This window comes from Alexandromys fortis, unplaced genomic scaffold (assembly GCF_014885135.2).
Source record: "Alexandromys fortis isolate MF-2015 unplaced genomic scaffold, M_Fortis_MF-2015_v1.1 scaffold_16, whole genome shotgun sequence".
NCBI classification, from domain to species: domain Eukaryota; kingdom Metazoa; phylum Chordata; class Mammalia; order Rodentia; family Cricetidae; genus Alexandromys; species Alexandromys fortis.
Genome location: NW_026067893.1, coordinates 18,579,649 through 18,598,689, shown reverse-complemented (window position 1 = coordinate 18,598,689; position 19,041 = coordinate 18,579,649). Strand labels below are relative to the sequence as shown.

General features: G+C 49.1%; 1 protein-coding gene across 1 annotated transcript in view; it reads right to left on the bottom strand.

The window, feature by feature from the left end:
* Positions 1–19,041, bottom strand: part of Tll2 (tolloid like 2) — a 109,527-nt gene that overhangs the window by 21,802 nt on the left and 68,684 nt on the right. The window contains exons 8-10 of the mRNA XM_050149630.1: positions 13,836–13,960; positions 11,226–11,341; positions 6,880–6,982 (exon numbers count right to left, since the gene is read on the bottom strand). Of these exons, the coding sequence (XP_050005587.1) occupies positions 6,880–6,982; positions 11,226–11,341; positions 13,836–13,960 (344 nt within the window). The remainder of the gene's footprint in view (positions 1–6,879; positions 6,983–11,225; positions 11,342–13,835; positions 13,961–19,041) is intronic.

Sequence of the window (19,041 nt, the reverse complement as noted above, 5' to 3'; positions counted from 1 at the left end):
GAAGCCAAAGCCTCTTAGCATTGACTTGCTCAGGACCAGGTGTAACAAACACTAAAGCTGCGGGGTTGAAGAAAAGTGGGTTTCCCAGTCTGCTGGCTTGGAGACACCCAGAGAGGGAGCCTGGGATGAAGAACTTCAGAGGGACACCATGGAGCCACATGAGGACTGACTCCTTGTCCCCTCCTCCAAGCTAATTGATGGCCAGAATAGGATGATAAAGACCACAAGGAGACGGAAGGATCCGGGAGAACAGAAAATGGGATCCCCGGTCCCTTGACATAGCCCAGCAGGGCACCGTGACCCATGAGCCCTTGTTCTTCCTAGATCCAGTAAGAAATTGTATACGCGCCTTGTCTAGACCTTTGCCCCTGACACGGCCATGCAAAGTTCTCCACGTCAGTCCTGATGTGACACAGCATTGTGACTACAGGCTGCTGAGAGGGTGTGGGGGCCACTTTCCCGCAGTTCACAGGCCTTGGGGAGCCATAGAGTGTCTCCCAGGCTTGGAGGAAGGCGTGGACTTCAGCATCCCTGAGCGGCCTCAACTTGGGGCAAAAGAGGAACTATGTCTCAAGCCCAAAGTTTCACTGTGTAGCCCAGGCTGGCACTGACGTCACTAAGTAGCCCAGGCTAGCCTCAAACTTAATGGATCCTCCTGACTCAGCCTCTCAAGTGCTGGAATTGCACATTTCATTGTAACCAGTTCTCATTTTTAAAAAAAAAAAAAAAAAGTGGGCACTTTAACACTTAGCATCGTGTAAAGCCCTGGACAAGGCCCTAGACACTGCAATTATGCTTTATTCGCCTGAGAAAAGTGAAAAAGCACAAGGCTGGGGAAGAATTAGTACCACAAATGGTCATTTCTGGTTTACACTCTTTGAGGAGAAACAGTGCAGAGGCTGCCAGTAGACTCTGCGCCCTCCTGGTTCCAGCTGCCACCAGCCATTCGGGTTTGGTGGTCTTCATATTCAATGCAATAAAAATTTTGCCAAGATTTTGGCAAGGAAAAAACACATTAGAAGGGCTAGGGAAACGGCTCAGTTAGTGAAGTGCTTGCTGTGAGAGAATGAGGATTTGACCTTGAGCCCTAGAAGCCACGCAAGTCAGGCATGGTGGTACGTGCTTGTAATTCTAACACTGGGGAGGAGCTAGCCTAAAGGTGGATGGTATCTGAAGAATGGCACCCAGTGTAGTCTGACCTACATATGCATACATGCTCCTGAATACATGTTCACCCATGCACATACAAACATGCACATGCGTGTGATCGTGCGTGTGACCAAGTGTGCGCGCACACGCGCGTGCGCGTGCGCGCGCGCACACACACATACACACACACACACAAAGAAATAACATACTAAAGGCCGATCAGCTTTGGGTAACGTCATCTGGTATGGCCAATTATTGTGATGCATTTTGGGGAGACAACAGGTAAACGTGAGGGAGGGCCACCCTTCAGCAGGAAGAGCGCTGAGCAGTCAGACCCGGCAGCCCTAAGCAGGCACCTTCATCTAGTCCAAGTTCACACAAAAGTCTCTCCTTTAGAACCCCAGCTGCCACAGCCTCTGAGGACCGACTACAAAGGAGAGTCCTCTGCCACACCTGCTGCAGGATGTCCCGCCCCTGCGTGTTGCTCCACCTCAGTGAATCTTCCAAACCTCTGCAATTTTTAGCCTACATCTCAGCCTTTCCCTTGCCATTCCAGGAGCTGTAAGGGAACCCCCCACCCCTTGCCACTGACCATGCCTGTGCAGGACCCAGTCTAAAGCTCTTGACAGGGTCTCTCATTTCATCCCCACTTGTGATGGTTTGAACCTTAAATGTGACCCAAAAGCTCTTGGGTTGAAGGTTTGGGCCCGAGTGAGCAGAAGTGGGGCTTTGGGACACTGCCCTGCATTTCCTCTTCTTGATATCCTTATCAATGGTCTAATCACTGATAGATTCGTAGATTAAGGGTTATTTAGAGGCAGGAGGAACTAGATTAGTGCGGGTATGCTCTCAATGAATAACTTCTCCTTGTCCCCACACCCCCACCTATCGCCATGAAGTGAGCAGCAGTTTTTCCTGCCAGGTGTGTCTGGCCTTGTCACCAAATTAAAAGCTCTCGGGTCACACGACTATGGACTGAACTGTGAGCTCGATAAACCTTTTCTCTTTCCAGCTGATTTTCCCCCAGCTCTCTTGTCACAGCGAGAGAAACCTGACACCCTGCTCTTCTCTGCATTAGGTATTGCTGTTGTCCCCATTTCACAGATGAGCAAGGTGAGGATGAGAGCATCTGCCTCAAAGCTGGAGGTGGAAGCAAGGTTTGAAGTTTGGCAGTTTGAGATCCAGTTTTCATTGTCACCACCTCCTTCATCACCCTCACCATCAAAAGGAACCTGGGTGTAATTCTGAACAGTGTGCAATTTCGGATAAGACACCAAACGTGTTTCCTGGGAATGGAAGGGCCATGTTCATGTCCCGGCTCAGAATAGAAGAGGCTCAAATGAAGATCAAGACCTCAGAGCACAGGGCACGTCTGTTCCTGTGCCAAGCTTGGCTGTTGGCCTCACGCCCTCATTTTTGTTCATTTGGGAAACTGCCCTTGCCCAGGAGGCCTCAGTAGCGGGGCCACGTGACTTCGATGCACCGGCCTGACCTTTCCAAACTCCCTTCCCGGTTTCCAGGAAATGGGGTAAGGGGCTTTTGTGTGTGTTATGGTGACACCGAATGCCAAGGCAGTTCTGAGGACAGAAGTACAATGCTTGCAGAAATTCCTCTAATGGCAACAGGGGAGGGGCATCCACATCGCGGGACAGTGTTTAAGATTACCAACTAGCTCCTCTGTGGGCATCGCCCCTGAACTTCCACCCCCTGTTAAAGATAAGTGACCCCTGGAATGGAAAACCCATCTGTGACCTTTAACCAGCTGTGAAAAATTCTCATCTCCTTAATTTTCTTTGAAACCAGTAAGTGAGAAACTGGGTCGCACACAGCCTCCCTCCGAAGAGGCTGGGCAGGCTGTCGAGATACCGGCATGGAGAAGTGTCAGTTCCTAGCCTGAAATCTGGTTCCTGGGTTTAGAGGCGTTTAATAAGGATATCAAGAAGAGGAAATGCAGATGAGGACGCTCCAAGTGGGCTCTGCGGGGAGTCATAAAGGGTCCATTCATAAAAAGTCATGCACGCATTATGCCCGGATTTTCACACACTGCCCTGGGAAAAAAATGTGATGCAGAGCAAGATGCCTACTTTACAATCCGCCCTAATCCGCTCTCCCTCCTGCCAAAGGGGCATTGACCTGCCTCCTCCCTGCAGATTTCATGGCACTGACCCCTCCCAGGGACCAGCTTAGCCAGCACAATGCACTTGTTCCAAACACAAAAATTCACTAACAACTGCATTTGGAAACATCAGAGCAGACCAAATAGTTGGCAAAGAAGGGCGCCTGCAGACGAAGAAAGATGGTTCTAGGCACTCGGCCATGCCTTAGCTGCAATGCTGTGTGTGAGAGAGCAAGCGCGTGCACGTGCACGCGCGCACACACACACACACACACACACACACACACACACGGGGGGGGGGTGGAGAGGAGCAAGTCAGGTAAAAGATGAGCCTCCCAAGGAAAATCAACCTAAGCCATCATCAATAAACTGGTAAGCTGCGCGCAAGTCCTCTCCTAGTACTAAGAGTGCAGCAGAGACACCAGGATCCCCCCTGGGGAAATTCCCACTTGCCATTCAACCAAAGGGGATACCTGGAAACCAGCCCGTGTCCGCTCTCTGGAACTTGCCTTGGCCCTTCCTGGGGAACTTTGGCTCTTTCCTCCCATGGCTTTAGTCTAACCCATTCCTGGGGATGTGGAGCTGCCAACCTCGGCAAGCAAAACTCCAGGAAGCCTGGTTAACTTTGACTCCCAGACAATCCACACACGGTGCATTTCTTCCGACAACTTAGGAGGGAAGAACTGCAAACATTTAGCAGTCACCTGTCCCCAGACCAGGATATTGGACCTGTGGCCTTATTCCAGTCACTAGCTGGCCCCTGAGCCTTAGGCACTCAGTGCATGTCAGGATCTGGGCTTGGCCATGCACTGTGAGACTCAGTGACTTGAAGGTCTCTTTCAGGCTGAGGGGTCTCTGGTCCTTGTACTCACGGAGCTTTCGTAAAGCGTTGTTGTAAACGATCCAAACAGTAAAGAAATGTACAAGACCCAACATGAAGCTGCCAACCACGTCTTCCTTTCTTGGAGGTAACCTCTCCACCCCTTAGTGAGCATCCTTTCTGTGTGTTTGGTACTAGAGAGGAGTGCACGCGAGGCCAATAGGACCATTCTCTGCACCTATGTGTGTGGGTTCTGGCTAAGCCACGTTCCGGGAGTCTTATCCAGAGAGTTTCCAGGAAGTGGTGGCAACGAGCAGACAGGTTTAGAAACCGCTGCTCCCAAGAATCCAGTCTCACTGGGAGGGGGGGCTCAGGAGATGCATAGGCGTGCGCAGGAGCGCTTGCACACGTGCGTGGATGTGAACACAATTGCATATCTGCCCAGGTGCATGTGGGGGCAGAGGTCAATGTCAGGTATCCTCCTCACTCTCTCTCCACCTTGTTTGTTGAGACGGGGCTCTTGCTGAAGCCGGACCTAACTGAGTCCCCTGAACTGGCTGGGGAGTGAGCCCAGTGATCCACCTATTTCCCCTACTGCCCCCAAGTCCTGGAGTCACGGATACACGCTACAGTGCCTGGCTGTTTATGTGAGGGATCCAAACTCAGGTCCTTATGCTGGTGCGAAAAGCATTTGCTCACTGAGTCATCTCCCTGCCCTGCGCCATGTCGTTTGAGCACATCTGACCAACGCTGCTTGCAACCTATTTCTCTGACTGCTACTTCCACGCTGTTTATTTTAGGCAGGAAACAGAACCCAGTACAGGCAGGCTCTGCCCTGTCTTGGGCAGTATACTCACTTGTCCATGCCTACATTCCTATGCATACTTTTGGGGTCACTTGGTTTGTGTGTCTGGACTATTAGCTACATGATGTGATGTGGGATTCCCCTCCATATGCTATGAGTACCATTGGTTAATAAAGAAACTAGCTTGGCCTGATTGAGTAGAACAGAGCTAAAGGGAATGCTGGGAGAAGGAAGGCAGAGTCAGGGGAGAAGCCATGGAGCCACTGCCGGAAACAGACATGCCAGAACCTTGCCGGTAGGCCAAGAGCCTTGTGGTAAAATATAAAATATAAAAATAGGTTAAATTAAGATGTAAAAGCTAGCCAATAAGAAGTTAGAGTGAATAGGACAAGCAGTGATTTTATTAACTCAGTTTCTGTGTGGTTATTTCGGGAGTCTGGGCAGCCGGGAAACGAACAAGCAAACAAGTGGCCTCCTTACAACAATGATGGATTTCTCCTAACGATGACCCTGCCCTGGCTCTTCTGTGGAGGACACAAATCCCCACCTGTTTGTACCCTGTGGAATTTAAACTCACTCTTCCACTAGCTACAGGTGTTTGTGTGCTATTCCCATTGACAGTTGACACTGACGTTTTTCATGCAGAAGGCTACAGGTTTCCTAGAGACTGTCCCTGCCTGAACTGTCTCATCCTGGTCCCCCAGGATATAATACAGCATCAGGGCTTTCCTTCTCATCACCAGCTGCAGCCAGCCACCCTGGTGATGACTCCTCCCAGGTGCATCACTTGCAGTAAGTGTGGCTTTTCTGCACAGATGAAGGACTGCCGGGACCAAGTCATCATCCAAGCCTTAGACTTGACCAGGCCAGGAGGCTATCGTACAGACCATTCTAGCAACCAGGATACCCTACTCTTGTCTGCAGCTCTTTCATCTGACTCTTTGTTGGTCTGTTTCTCTCCACAGCTCCCTTATAGCTGGCTTCCTCAGGCCAGTGAGTCCCAGCGTGGGATCCCAAGACCCAAGACCACTGGTCCTCCAGGAAGCAGTAATCCTCCCTGGTCATCAAAAGAGAAGCTATTTTGGGAAAACTTTCTCTTTATAGTATTTTCCTGTGACCTTTTGCTGAAAGGTCCGTGCTACCTTTGGTGGATGGATCCATACTTTTGTCTACGCCACAGAAGTAATACCTGTCCATCAGAAAACCTGGGAGAGATAAGTAAGCCAAGAACAGAATAGAAACATTAAAAAAAATCCTCTACCGTCCTGAAATAACTACTATGAGTCATTTACATCTCTAACTTTGTTGAGATTTATATTGTAAATCATGAAATGATTTCTTGCAGCTGGATTCAGCTCCCACAATTGTTTAAATAGCTTAGTTTTGAACAATTGGGGGCAACACAATTGGACTCCGTGTTTTATCATATCGATCCCGTTCTGTTCGCCTCTGCCTGTTATAACAGCTTACTTTGCAATCCCTGCCTTATACACATCTGCATGTACGCATTTATGTTTGAAATAATTCTATTTACTCCGTTCTGTAACACGCTCTCTGCAGGGTACAGGGTGCCAGAAAATCTCTCTGTATCAGTACATGCTCGCTTCCAACTTTATTGTTAATGGATGGGAATTTTCTGTTGAAAAGATGGCTCACAATTTAGTCTGCTAACCCCCTACTGTTGAACATTTAAATTGCCTTTGATTCTGCCCGCTTCAGTGAACCTCCCTGCAGCTAGGGCTTTGCACACTTCCTTAATTAGTTCCCTAGGAGAAATTCCAAGAAAGTGGAATTGCTGGGTCACAGGGTGCTGACAGTTTTTAAAAGCCTTTAACATGTGTGGCCAAATGGAGCGCTTGGAGTTTTACAACGACAAGAGCACTTGAGAGCTTCCTGTACCGGCTGTCACAATGGAACCTTCCAGATAGTAAGAGCATCCCGGAGAACAGCCCATCTCTCCTCTCTTAAGGCTGTCTGAAGTCCACTCACCCAACAGGGGGGCCTTTCTCCAGTAACCATCCCGGACCTCCACGTAATCGTACCAGCACAGACGGCTCTTAAACAGATCCATGGATGTGAAATTTAGGATGATCTGCAAAGAATTACCATAAAGTAGGTTTGAACAACAAAGCCCGAAGAGTTCTGAAGGATGCATCTTACATACCCGTGTTCTCATGTTACCCCTTAGCATACAGGGCCCTCAGACCGCAGTAGGAGCGTCTTCTCAAAACACACACACACAGGAAACCTCCTGACATCAAATAATAAACCTTGGGCAGGATGGGGAGTAAACAGAAGGAGATGGGTCCTTTATTCTGTCTGGGGAGTCACTTGAGCTTTTGAAGTTGCTAGGTGGTTTATAGAAAGCAAGATGCATTAAAGGATGTGCCAGGGCGAATTGAGACTAGGGATTTTGAAGGAGGTAAGGGGTCAACAAGGTTCAGAGATACGAAAAGATATTGTAACATCATCAATCATTCAGAGGGTCTGGGGTTAGCTCAAGTGCATGTGAGCACGGCTATGATCAACATCCCCTCAGCCATGACCTCTTCTGAAGTGTTGTGTTCTCCAAAAGCCTTCCTGAAATTAGTTCATCCATCCATCCATCCACCCATCTATCCACCCATCCATCCGTCCGTCCATCCATCATCCACCCATCCACCCATCCACCATCCATCCATCTATCCATCCACCCATCTATCCATCCATCCATCCACCCATCTATCCATCCATCCACCCATCCATCCCATTATTCTTAGTGATTGCCCACATATTGCGTGTTTCTGTGCTGTTCTTCCATGTCCCTTCCTAATGGATACTGTCGCACCAAGTCCCAGACTACCCACAACTACAGCCTCTAGGTCAGTCTTCCATGCCTTATATCTCAGGTTTATCAAACCGCTCCCAACCCACACTTAGAAAATCCCTAAAGAAATCCCTATGCTCCTATCTCCTACACTAGGCTCCGCTCATTTTCCAGACTCTGTGAGGCAAGCCTCTGTCCTTTCTCAATGCTCTAAAAGTTACAGAACCCGCCAGGCCCAGGTAAGTGCCCACTCCTAAGCCCCTGCTCAGAGGGGAAGCCCCTGACATTGATCTGCAGGAGTCCCTGCCCCCATTTGCTTTCACACTCAGAGGTGTCTCTAGTCAAACAGGCTTGGGCTCACATCTCAGCTCTGCCCCTCACCAACTCTAGAATCTTGAGAAAGTAGTTGACTTCCTGGAGCTTTTCCTCATCCAGAGAACAATTTGCACACCTGCAGGTTGTGGAGGAGCCTGTGAGAGAAACTACACACAGAGGGACTAGAACTATGTCAGGCATACACTAGGTATTCCATAGACTAGTGCTGCGTCAGGCATACATCAGGTACTCCATAAATGTGTGTGTAAAAGTCAGACTACACTGAGTATGCCCTCAGCTGGCACCCCACCTCCCCCACAGGCTTTTTTTTCCATCCTGGTCATCACTGAGAGTGCCCACCCCTTTCCTGGGGCCAGTTTCCACCAAGTCAGATTCTTCCCTAGAACCCAGTGGTCCCCTAGGAAGAGAAGAGTGAGTATCAGATAATAAAAGACTGGGTGCATGAGTGTCATGGACGCGTCTATCAGACTCCTAGGGACTGAGGAACCCAGGCTGAGTCATATCTTAAGATCGGGGTGTCCCTGGGTTTTTCTCAAGTCTGCATCAGGCTGGTGATCAGCTGATGGGGTTCAGGAATGCTTATAAGCCGGTCCCAGAGAATTCTTTAGTTTTTGCTCTTTTACGATTACAGTGAGGAAATGTTAGTGAAACTTCCTTGGAAACACATTCATGGTTTAACTCAGAGGGATAATTATTCAGGCTAATTATTTTAAGGATGTTAGTGAACCATACAGACCATCGGGGAAGAGGTGATGAGCGAAAGGTGTTACGGGAACCCATCAAGTTTGCTAATTACCAATTACCAGCAGCTCTGACTGAAGCAGTAATGGGAATAAGTGCAGGAATTCCAACGATGTATATTCTGTGTCCCCAGTGAGCACTAATCATGGAGACTTAGTGAAGGATACATGCTTCAAACATATCATATAGGCCTGCTGTGCAGCAAGTCAACAATGTGGGGATTATCGGGCCTTTCTCCTCCTCTTCCAGCCTGTTAGCACCTCTAGCAGGCAGGGTCATATCCATGGAAAAGGTCTACGTCTTGGGTTCGAGATGACAACCACACTGTGTTGTGTGTGTGGTAGTGCATGCCTGTAAGTGTGTGAGGGCATACATTTGTGCATACGCATACAGAGGGCCTCTCACTGAGCCAGAAGCTCTCCATTTTGACTATGCTGGTTTGCTAGCCCGCTCTCAGGATCTGACTATCTCTGTCCCCCAGTTCTGGGGTTACTGCAAGCAAAGCATGCTTCTCTTTATGGGGGGGGATGCTAGAGACTTGCACGCAGGTCGTCAAGTTTGCACAGAGAGCTATCTTACTCACTGTGCACTCTGCCAAGCCCAGGCATTGCCTTTACACTTAATTGTGAGAATGCATATGCAATTGTGCATGTGCAATTGTACATGTGTGTGTGCTGTGTCTCCTTTGTGTAACATGGTGATGGTCCAGGCTCTTAGTCTCTCAAGGGTGTGGGTTCACTGCCCAACTCTCCATCAAGTTTCAGCAAGTTCTATTTCCTATTGTATGATTAGTGGGGTATCAGCATCTAGCTCATTGGGTTGACACGCAGATGTGATTAGATGTCCTACACTGCTTACTGAAGACAGAATCCGACTGTAGAAATGCTTTCAGTGGACTCTAGCCACAGCTCTCTGGGTGCCACACCATACCTAAAGTTATAAATTAGGGATGTCTGTAGACTGGCGTGGACACCTGAAAAATAGCCACTCTATCCCACCACCTCCAGCTGCCCAGGTTTCACTCCACCCTCATACGTCCATATATCCATTCTGTAAACACTCACACAGTGAGATTCTGGGAATGATGTGGACCATCTCTGTCCTTGGTGCGCTTAAGGGCTATAGTTAGGACAATACCTCCGTAGTCACGATACTGAAACATGCTGTGACGTGTGTGATTCTAGAGGGATCTGGGAACACAGCGCCATCCCCTCACCTAGACCCAAGGGAAGAGGACTTATCTGGTCTGGGACAACTTGAAGGATATGTGGATTTGTAGAACACACAAGAAAAAGATAAAGACTGGAGAGATGGCTCAGTGGTTAGGAGTGTACTGCTCTAGCAGAGAACCCTAGTCTAGTTCCCACCACACATGCCGGGTGCCTGATAACTGCCTGTAACTCCAGGTCCAGAGCACAGGATCCAGGAGTTCTGGATCAGCTCCAGCTCTCTCTGGACTCCATGGACACCTGTACACACACACACACACACACACACACACACACCCTTCAATGCACATATACACAGAATTAAAAATAAAATAAATCTTTCAAGAAAAGATAAACTTTAGAGTCCAAAACCCAGTTCTGTATTTTACTATGTGACTGGGCAATTTCCCTCCAGATTCCTTGTCCACCTAATGGACATAATGGTACCCGGTGGTGGAGCAGAACATATCCACCTTGTATCAAGGAGAAGATGCCCTGGCCCTGAGCTCAGCTCCAGAGGACCATGGAATCTTCAGGGACAATGGAACTTGTGAATACAGGATTTGCTAAGGCCACAACATCTTCTTCTGGGGATCCAGGGCCTTGGTATTCCCTGAGCCTGCTTAGAGGCCATGCCATGGCTTCCTTTCTGGATCTGAGACCAGACACATATCTGGACAGTTCAGCCTACCAGAGGCCAGTTACAGAGCAACTGTTTGCCAGGCTAAGTGAATGGTACTCAGGATTGTGGCTTGGGACGTCAACACAGGCAGAGGTAGAGGGCTGGAGAAGCGAAGCCAGCTGTTCTGGCCACGTTGCCACCTACCAAAGCACAGCTCCAAGGTTTCAAGAAGTTTTGTATTGGAAACGTGCCCTCTAGGGTACTGTAATAGTGTGTTAGTCCAGAACAAGGCAGATTGTGCTTTGTCTGACCGGTAGCTTGATCCATGCCCTATGTGGACATTTAGTGCATGCCAGGTGTCCATTTGTGTGGGTAAGGCTGGCTGAGAGGTCAGCAAACAATGAGTGGGGCGCGAGGTCCTGGCACTGGGTGGGCACTCAGAGCAGCTGCTTGACTACCAATACAAAGGCTGAATCTCCCTATCCCACACTATTCCTGATGGGGGTCCAGCCCATCTTTTAAAAACTGTGTTCACCGTTCACATCTGTGGGGTGCAGTGTTATAGCCGCGTGTGTGCTCAGCATGCAATGACCCAATCGTGGGCGTTAATGTCCTCACCTACCTTTTCCCCTGGGGTAACAGAGATCCTCCAGACACAGTGGGAATAAGAGGGGTAGCCGTTTGGAAAACCAGGCGCCGAAAAGTTTCCTGTTGTGTCCTGTAGTGTCTCCCCACATGCTGCATAAGCAAAACAACAGCTCTGATACAGGCACACACGCTCCCCCTCCCCGACAGGCTACCCTGCCCAGGCCTGTGAGGTAACAGCCTTTCCCAAGCCAAGGCCCTGTGAATGACAGACAAAGAGTCAGCCAAGTAGATGGCCTGGGCAAGCAAAAGTAGATCTTGGTGCCAAGAAGTAGCACCAAAGGCTTCTGCCAAAGGCTCTCAGCATGGCTTGATCTGGGTTCAGAGCTCAGTTCTCCAGCCAAGAGCTGAACCAACTCAGAAGGCCAGTGAAATTGCCTCTATCACATGGACCGGGTCCACTCAGGTTTTAGTGCCCAGAGTGTTCCTGAGATTGTAGAACTGATTGACTGATTGATCGATGAGAGAGGTTCGGCCCAGAACCTTGGGCATGCTAGACAAGTGAGCTACAGATTTCCCAGCCATGCTGGGGCCTTCATAATAGCTTCTGTAGTAGGGAGAATACTTCCTCTACCTTGTCCTTAAAAGAAATGAAGAAAGATAGATTTCTGTAGCTTGGGAGCAAAAGACATTTGTATTTCCTGAACCCTGGGGATTGACACCCCTAAAATGCAAAGGTAGTTAGTTGCTTGCTGAGTGACCCCCACTATGGGTCTACCCACAAAGTGCAGGGAATGAGCATCCTCAAGCATCTTCTCCTACTCTTGAGCCCATCTCTGCTTGGCTACCGCCCTAGCCCCAGTCTGCAGCGACCCCTCAGAGCATCCGCGGCTGCTCTTGGAGCTCCAGGAAGGGGCATGTGGAGAGCTGCCCATCACTTGCCTCAGGAAGTCCCAGCTATGAGGGCCTCGGTGTCACATTACAGAACAACTGCCAAGCATAGTGAGGCTCACTCCCAGCAGCCAGCACCCCCGAGGGTTCCATGGAAATTATTTTAGAATAATCATCAGCATTCTGCAAGAATAGGTACATTACTGTATGCTCCAGGATATTTACCAGCTGCCGGGAAGCCTTCTGGGAAATAAACAGCACATAGAGTGTAACTAAATAAATACTATGGCATTTCCCAGGGAACGATATAAGGTTTCCCTTTACATTCAGAAGGTTATATGATATGTGTGTCCTGTATTTCAGCCCTAGCATGCCCCCTAGATGGCTGAGGGCTGGATGAAAATGTTTCCTCGTTCCATAAGGATGCAGCCTACCCAGCCTTTGTCAGTCCCCATGGTCCTGCGCTGTAGGGCAATGTCACAGCCCAGATTTTCTCCGATGGCCCCAGTTTCAAATATTCCACCACATCAAAACACATCAGGTTTGAAGGATGTGGAAAAGGCTACCGGAGCCATTGGCGATGGAACTTCCTTCTGTCCTCCACAAACCCCTGGAGTTCACTCTGTCCCATCAGTGGCACAAACAATACTTTGCACGGATCTAGAAGTGCCTTAGGGCACTAACCCTGGGGTGACTTGGGATGAAAAGATGTCAAAGCTGGTTAGTTTAAACAGAACACCTGGGAAGAGTGTCCTGATGAGGAATTATCTAGATCAGCTTGCCCTGTGGGCTTGTTTGTAAGAGGCTGCCTTGATTGTTATCTGATGCAGGAAGACCCAGCCCAATGTAGGTGTCACCATTGCCGAGGCAGGGGGTCAGTCCCAAGCTATACAAGCAGAAGAAAGCTACATGAGACAGCATGTAGGATCCATACATTTATTCTCTCTCTCTCTCTCTCTCTCTCTCTCTCTCTCTCTCTCTCTCTCTCTCTCTCTCTCTTTCTCTCTCTCTCTGGTCTTGACTGTGGCCATTTGAACTCCAGCCTTGACCTCTCCGTAATAACGGATTGTAACTTGAAACTGTAAGCCAAATAAACTCTTCTCCCACATGGCTTTTTGTCAGTGTACTTTATCACAGTGACAGAAATGAAATCAGGCTAGAGATGAAGGCAAGAGGGCCAGTCTAAGGAGAAGGGACTGCAGTCCTAGCTCAGGAGAAGCCGTTGTTCCATCCCCCAGATACTGTCTGATCTCTAACAGCCTATGGCCGGTAACCAGCCCTGAGGCCACAGCCCAGAAACTTGCTCTGACTGTAGCTTTTGGGAACCAGACCCCTGTCATCCCCAAAGCTTTTCTCTCCCTCTCTGTCTTCCTGCCAGAAGCTCTTGTTCCTTCCTTTTTCATATTCACATTCTCCAGTTCCCTAGAAAGAAGAGGGGCTCTCGGAGCAACGGGTCACACTGTATTGCATTCCACTTCCCCTCTTCCCTGTGCACTCGGGGCTTTGCCAGGGAACTTCAAAAGCCTCCCATAGTCAGGCTGTGGGCTCTGAGCCTGCGATGTGCCTCTCTAATTCAGCATTCTGCACTGTACTGCGCACTCCCTAACAAAGACACCAGAAACCACAGCTGCCAAGGAGTGGTCCCTTCAGTTCCCCACGGCGCTTCCCAGCAAGAGATGGGGTTGCTTGCACACAGCATGCATTGTGTGGTGTGGGAGGCTAGGTGTTGCTCAGAACCCCTGTGGCTCACAGTTACCTGGGCACTTGTACAGCTTCCTGGCTTGAGCTATATCTCCCTGACTGAGCCGCACGCGTTGGCCAATGGTTGGCCTGACGCCATTGTCGTCTCGACGGGGTAGGATGGTGTCTAAGAAAACTCCTCTACAGGAAGAAAAAAAAAAGATAGACAGAAAGAAAAGTCAAGGCTGCCAGGCTGTGTGCGAGGAGATTCCCAGTCTTCATTCAGTCCTTGGTCACCCATCATCATTCCTGTCCCCGTCACTTGCCACCCTCCTCCCCCTGCTGGCATGACTGAGTGGTTTCTTCACTCAGGCCGCCTTGCCACATTCCATCCCATCATTTCCCAATGGGGAGGCAACTGTCAAGTTGAAAAATATACCCTATTCCAGTAGTCTGAAACCTGCCTGACTTATGTGTACTGAGTGCTTCCGAGGAGCCCCTGACAGGCCCTCACCCTGGGGCCATCATGCTGTACAAACTGGAGACCACCATTCAGAGATCACGGTGTGAGTGGTGCCCCCCAGAGCTGTGCACTGGGCAAAGCTTTGTGTAGATAAGTCTTGGAACTGCTTCAGAAAGAGCCTGGGAACTGGTCCAGCGGCTGAATAAAGAGCAATAGAGGTCATCAAATGATGTCAGGCTGATATTCCTACGCCGGTCCTGCCCCTGCCATGTAGGTTGACTCAAGAATCCCCTTCCCATCTCTGAACCTTTCTGAGCCTCAGTTTACTCCACTGTTCAACAGAAGATTGGCTGGTTGGTTGTGATGGCCCCTCCTAGCGCTAGCACCTTATTCTATACTGCGTGGCTAAGATCTAAAATGTCAGGGGCATTTCCCAAACACAAGAGGACCCCCAGATGTCTAACTGAGCCCTGGCCTAGTCACACCTCACTGCATAAACCTCCTCTGGCTCTCGACCATCTGTCTGGGCCTGTCCTACACATCTGTTCCTTTCTTAAGCAACTTCCTGAAAAGCCTTTTCTCCCTTCTTGCTTGATGTTTGGCTTTCATTCACTCTGCCCTCCAACCGGGACCTAACTGGACCAGCGGTGATCGTGTGTGCACCTTCAGCGGGGTCTTCTCAGTCTTTACCTGTCTCTCTATATCTCAGAAAGCTGTCGGTGCCTCTTCCCAATTATCCTCTTCCAGGCATTGCTGTGTGACCCGGGAGAAAGCAACCCCTTCTGCTCCCTGCATTGATGATGCTCCTGCCTCTGTTCTCTGTCCATACAACACCACCAGAGAGCTTTAACGAGCCTCGGAGAATGGTTTCCAGTTCAGAATCATCTAGTAGACCCCAATATCTGGTACCATTCCCTGAACTGTACCGTGGACCAAGATACTACCTTAAATTTGGCTCCCCATTGAGTTTTCCCATCCTTTGCTTGTCCCCTGACCTTTGTCTCTGGAGAGTAGATTAAAGGGGATCTCAGTTCCTCCCTGTCCCTCACTCTTTTCTTACTGAAACCAGTGACCAAGTTCTGTCCAGGGTACCTTGTAGGCATCCCTTGAGCCCAGACCCTCCTCCTGGCTCCCAGTATATGTCTGAGTTCATGTGATTGGCACTTCTTCTTCCTGAATTTTCTTTAGAAACTTCCTAACTGAGTTCCTCTCAGTCTCCTTTGCTCCAGTCCTATAGTGTTGAAATATGGCCACTCCATCAAGCTAGATAGGTGTGTGCTTGGCAACTTCCTGCCACTTGGGCCCTTTGCTCATGACTTCCGACTTCCTCTGCCATGCCTTCTAGGCCCCAAACAACCCCCGTGTACCCTGTCCTCTCCCCAGGCTACCCCCGCCTGATTGTTTTGCCTACTTACAGACTCCGATCTGTTCTCCAGATCATCATCAGCAATCCTTCCCCCTTAAAAGACTTCCGGGACCGGTTCTACCCCTCCCATCTGGTGTTGCCATATTCTCTTGACTAGTTTTCTGTCTTTTTTTTTTTTTTTTTATTGTTGGTGATATTTTCTCCTCTGCCAAAAGTAAGTTTCTCAAGACTAGATTTTTCCTTTCTGTCCTTACGGACTGAGGGAGGGGAAAAAGCCACAAGCCCCACCCACTCTAATTAAATTGTGTAGCTGCAATCAGGAATTATTTTCAAAAAAAAACTTCACAGAAGAGTTATCTACATTCAAAAGAACCAGCTAAAATATACACAGCCCAGTTATTAGGAGCTCTCTCTTTCTCTCTCTCTCTCTCCTTCTCTTTCTCACTCTCTCCTTCTCTTTCCCTCCCCAGCTCTGTGTTCTCCCAAATTCTCTGCCACACTGGATAACACACATCTCCATTCCTTTCTGCCGACATCACCTTGTTATCTTTTTGGCTGTGAGATGCTTGTTTTTCTCAGTCTGACTTCTAGCATGTGTCCTCTCCAGTGAGCACAAGAGATACCAGATCCTCTGCAGAGGTCCTCTGCGGCCTCCTTTGCCTGCCAGTTAACCTGCCGCCCTGACCTTCTCTGAGTCTCATGTCCTCCTCTTCCACAATCCCCTAAGACACTTCAGGGACACTCTTCTCCCTTCTTCATACCGGCCTTGAAGCCCTAAATCATAACTCCTAAGACAAATAAAATTCTGAATTCTGCTACCTGCTACCTGCTACTTGACAGAGAGACACTTCTGCCCTAACAAAAGACATGGCACCTTGTGACAGCTTCCCTGAAGGAGAAATTTTGCAGCAAAAAACACATATAAGCATGTTGTATATGGAGTAGCCTGGGCTTAGCTGCTGACTGGCAAAGTGGACTTTCTGGGTGGACAGTGTCTAGTACCAACTTCAGGATAAACTGGGAAAGTTTGACAGATGCCTTTGGGGAGAAAATTGTCAGCTCTGGGTTTTCCAAACAAAGACGGCCCTGTAACGGAGAACTGTCTCCTCGCCTCCTGGACCCGTGCCCAGCAAAGCTTCTAAGGACACTACTCCCCACCGCCTGGGTCCAACCAAGGGGAAAGGAGAAGAAAGGCAATAAAACCAGAGGGGACAGAACTGGAAGGAGACAGCTCAGGTCGTAAAGAGACTCAGAGACTGCCTTTCCCATCAGCAGGAAGGGTTTTATCCCACAGGCCTGTGTTCCGCTGCTCTTTCACAAGCTGAAAAGTGAGGTACAGTGGATCCCCAGGGGAGAAACAACCAAGAGTCATGAGCTACAGTTAGGAGGTAGAGAAGCCTCTGGGGGAAAAAATGCCAAAAAAAAGTCTGCCAGTAAGAGCCCATGGTCCAAAACGGCTTTCGAAAATGTCATACAGAAAACCATCTCAAATGCCATGCAGGGATCCACCTGCAGCAAATTGTATTAGGAGGGAGATATTCCAAGTTCTGGGGCAAGAGTTGATAAGAGGGCTGGGGTAGATGGTTAAATAATGTACCTCACCTCTTCTGGGTGGCTCTGACGGTTAGGGTGTGAGAGAAGCGATATCACACAGTTCTAGAGCCTGACCCTTTAGCAGCTTGCAGCTACCTAGGCTGCCCTCCAATGGCCCTGAGCCTTCAAGCAGAGAAGGGCCTGGCAAAATCTCCTGAAGAGTGGGGAGGTCATGTGAAGGCGGACCACGGGCTGTGGCCAGCTGGCACTGAGTGGGAGATGTGTGACTGACCGTCTTAACTCCCCAGATGCCAAATGACTGGAGAGGGCAAGAGCTCTGGGCATGGCCAGAGAAGAATGAGCTGGGCTGACTCAGGGTGAAAAACAAAAACAAAACAAAAACCCCAGTAAGTTGCGGTTTTGAGAGCCTATGTTTGGCAGGGAAATTGTGCAGCAATAGGTATTGTAGCCGTAACAGAAGTCGGCCTTGGGGGAGTCGCTCTGCACCGGTCTGCACAGGTTGCCCATCGTGAGCCAGTGCTGCTGTTCCTTGCCAATCTCCCTCCTAGGCACTTTGAATGAGCTGGGATTATTTTATGGGTTTGGCTTGAAGATTTCCTCTGGTCTGTGCTGATAAGATAGCTCATGCTGACTTTGGAGTTAAAAAAGGTTACCTCCAGAGGGGCAGAAGCAATAGGATTATGAGCTAGAGATCATAGGAGGGGAAAAGATATTTAGGGAAAAAAGCAAGAAAGTTAGGAAAAACAGAATGAGCCTCTGCTTGGCCTCTGATTCCAGAACGTGGTGCAGTGGGTGACACAGAGCCAATGAGAGGAAGGTGGCTTTGTTCCTACAGCTCTACATGTCCTACATAGGCGAGGCCTACGGCTCTACATGTCCTATGTAGATGAGACCTTCGGCTCTACATGTCCTACATAGGCAAGACTTACAGTCCTCCCTTCTGGAGAGGAGCAGCTGCCACATTCGTGAGTTTGTGCAAAGACGTAGACAGAATAACGGACAGGATTTTCCTCACCCATTCCTCTGTGATGCAGCCCTCTAGGCCTTTTTCTCCGCACACACTGACTTATAAACTTTACAAGAGTCTATTAGATACCTAGTATGTGTCGGGCACCCACTGGATGCTACACACTAGATGAGAATAAGACAGTGCTGTGTCTAAGGTTCTCAGTCTCCTGGGGGAGGGAGGAATGTGGCAGATAAACAGAGATGGCTCAACTGTTAAAGGTCAGTGTGGTTATTTGAAAGAAAATGGCCTCCTAAGAGAGTGGCACTATTAGGAGGTGTGGCCTTGGTGGGGTAGATGTGGTCTTGTTGGAGGAAGTGTGTCACTGTGGAAGTGGGTTTTGGGTCTCATACATGCTCATGCCATATCCCGTAATACAGACCACTTCCTGTTGCCTGCAAGTCAAGTAGGACTCTCAGCTACTTCTCCAGCACCATGTTGCCTGCATGTCACCATGTTCCACCATGATGATAATGGGCTAAACCTCTGAAAATGTAAGCACCCCAATTAAACATTTTCTTTCAAAAGAGTTGCCATGGTCATGGTGTCTCTTAGCAAGACTCACAACCAAAAATTAGAAAGTGAAGAACTGTGAAAGAGTTATGGAAGCTACCAAAATAAGGCCCAAGGCACAAGCTTCATCAAGCTCCTGCTCCGACTTCCCTCAGTGGTGCACTATGACCTGAAAGTATAAGATGAAATATATCCATTCTTCCTAAGTTGCTTTTGGTCAGACATTTTTTCACAGCAACACAAAGGAAACTAGAACACTCCTCAACCCCAGAATGGACCCCTCAAGTCTAGTTGACCAGTCTAGAAGAGGAAGCCCCTTCACTTCAGCTTTTCTGTGTGGCAATGCACAGGGTCACCGGTCAACTCCTTACCTACTCTAG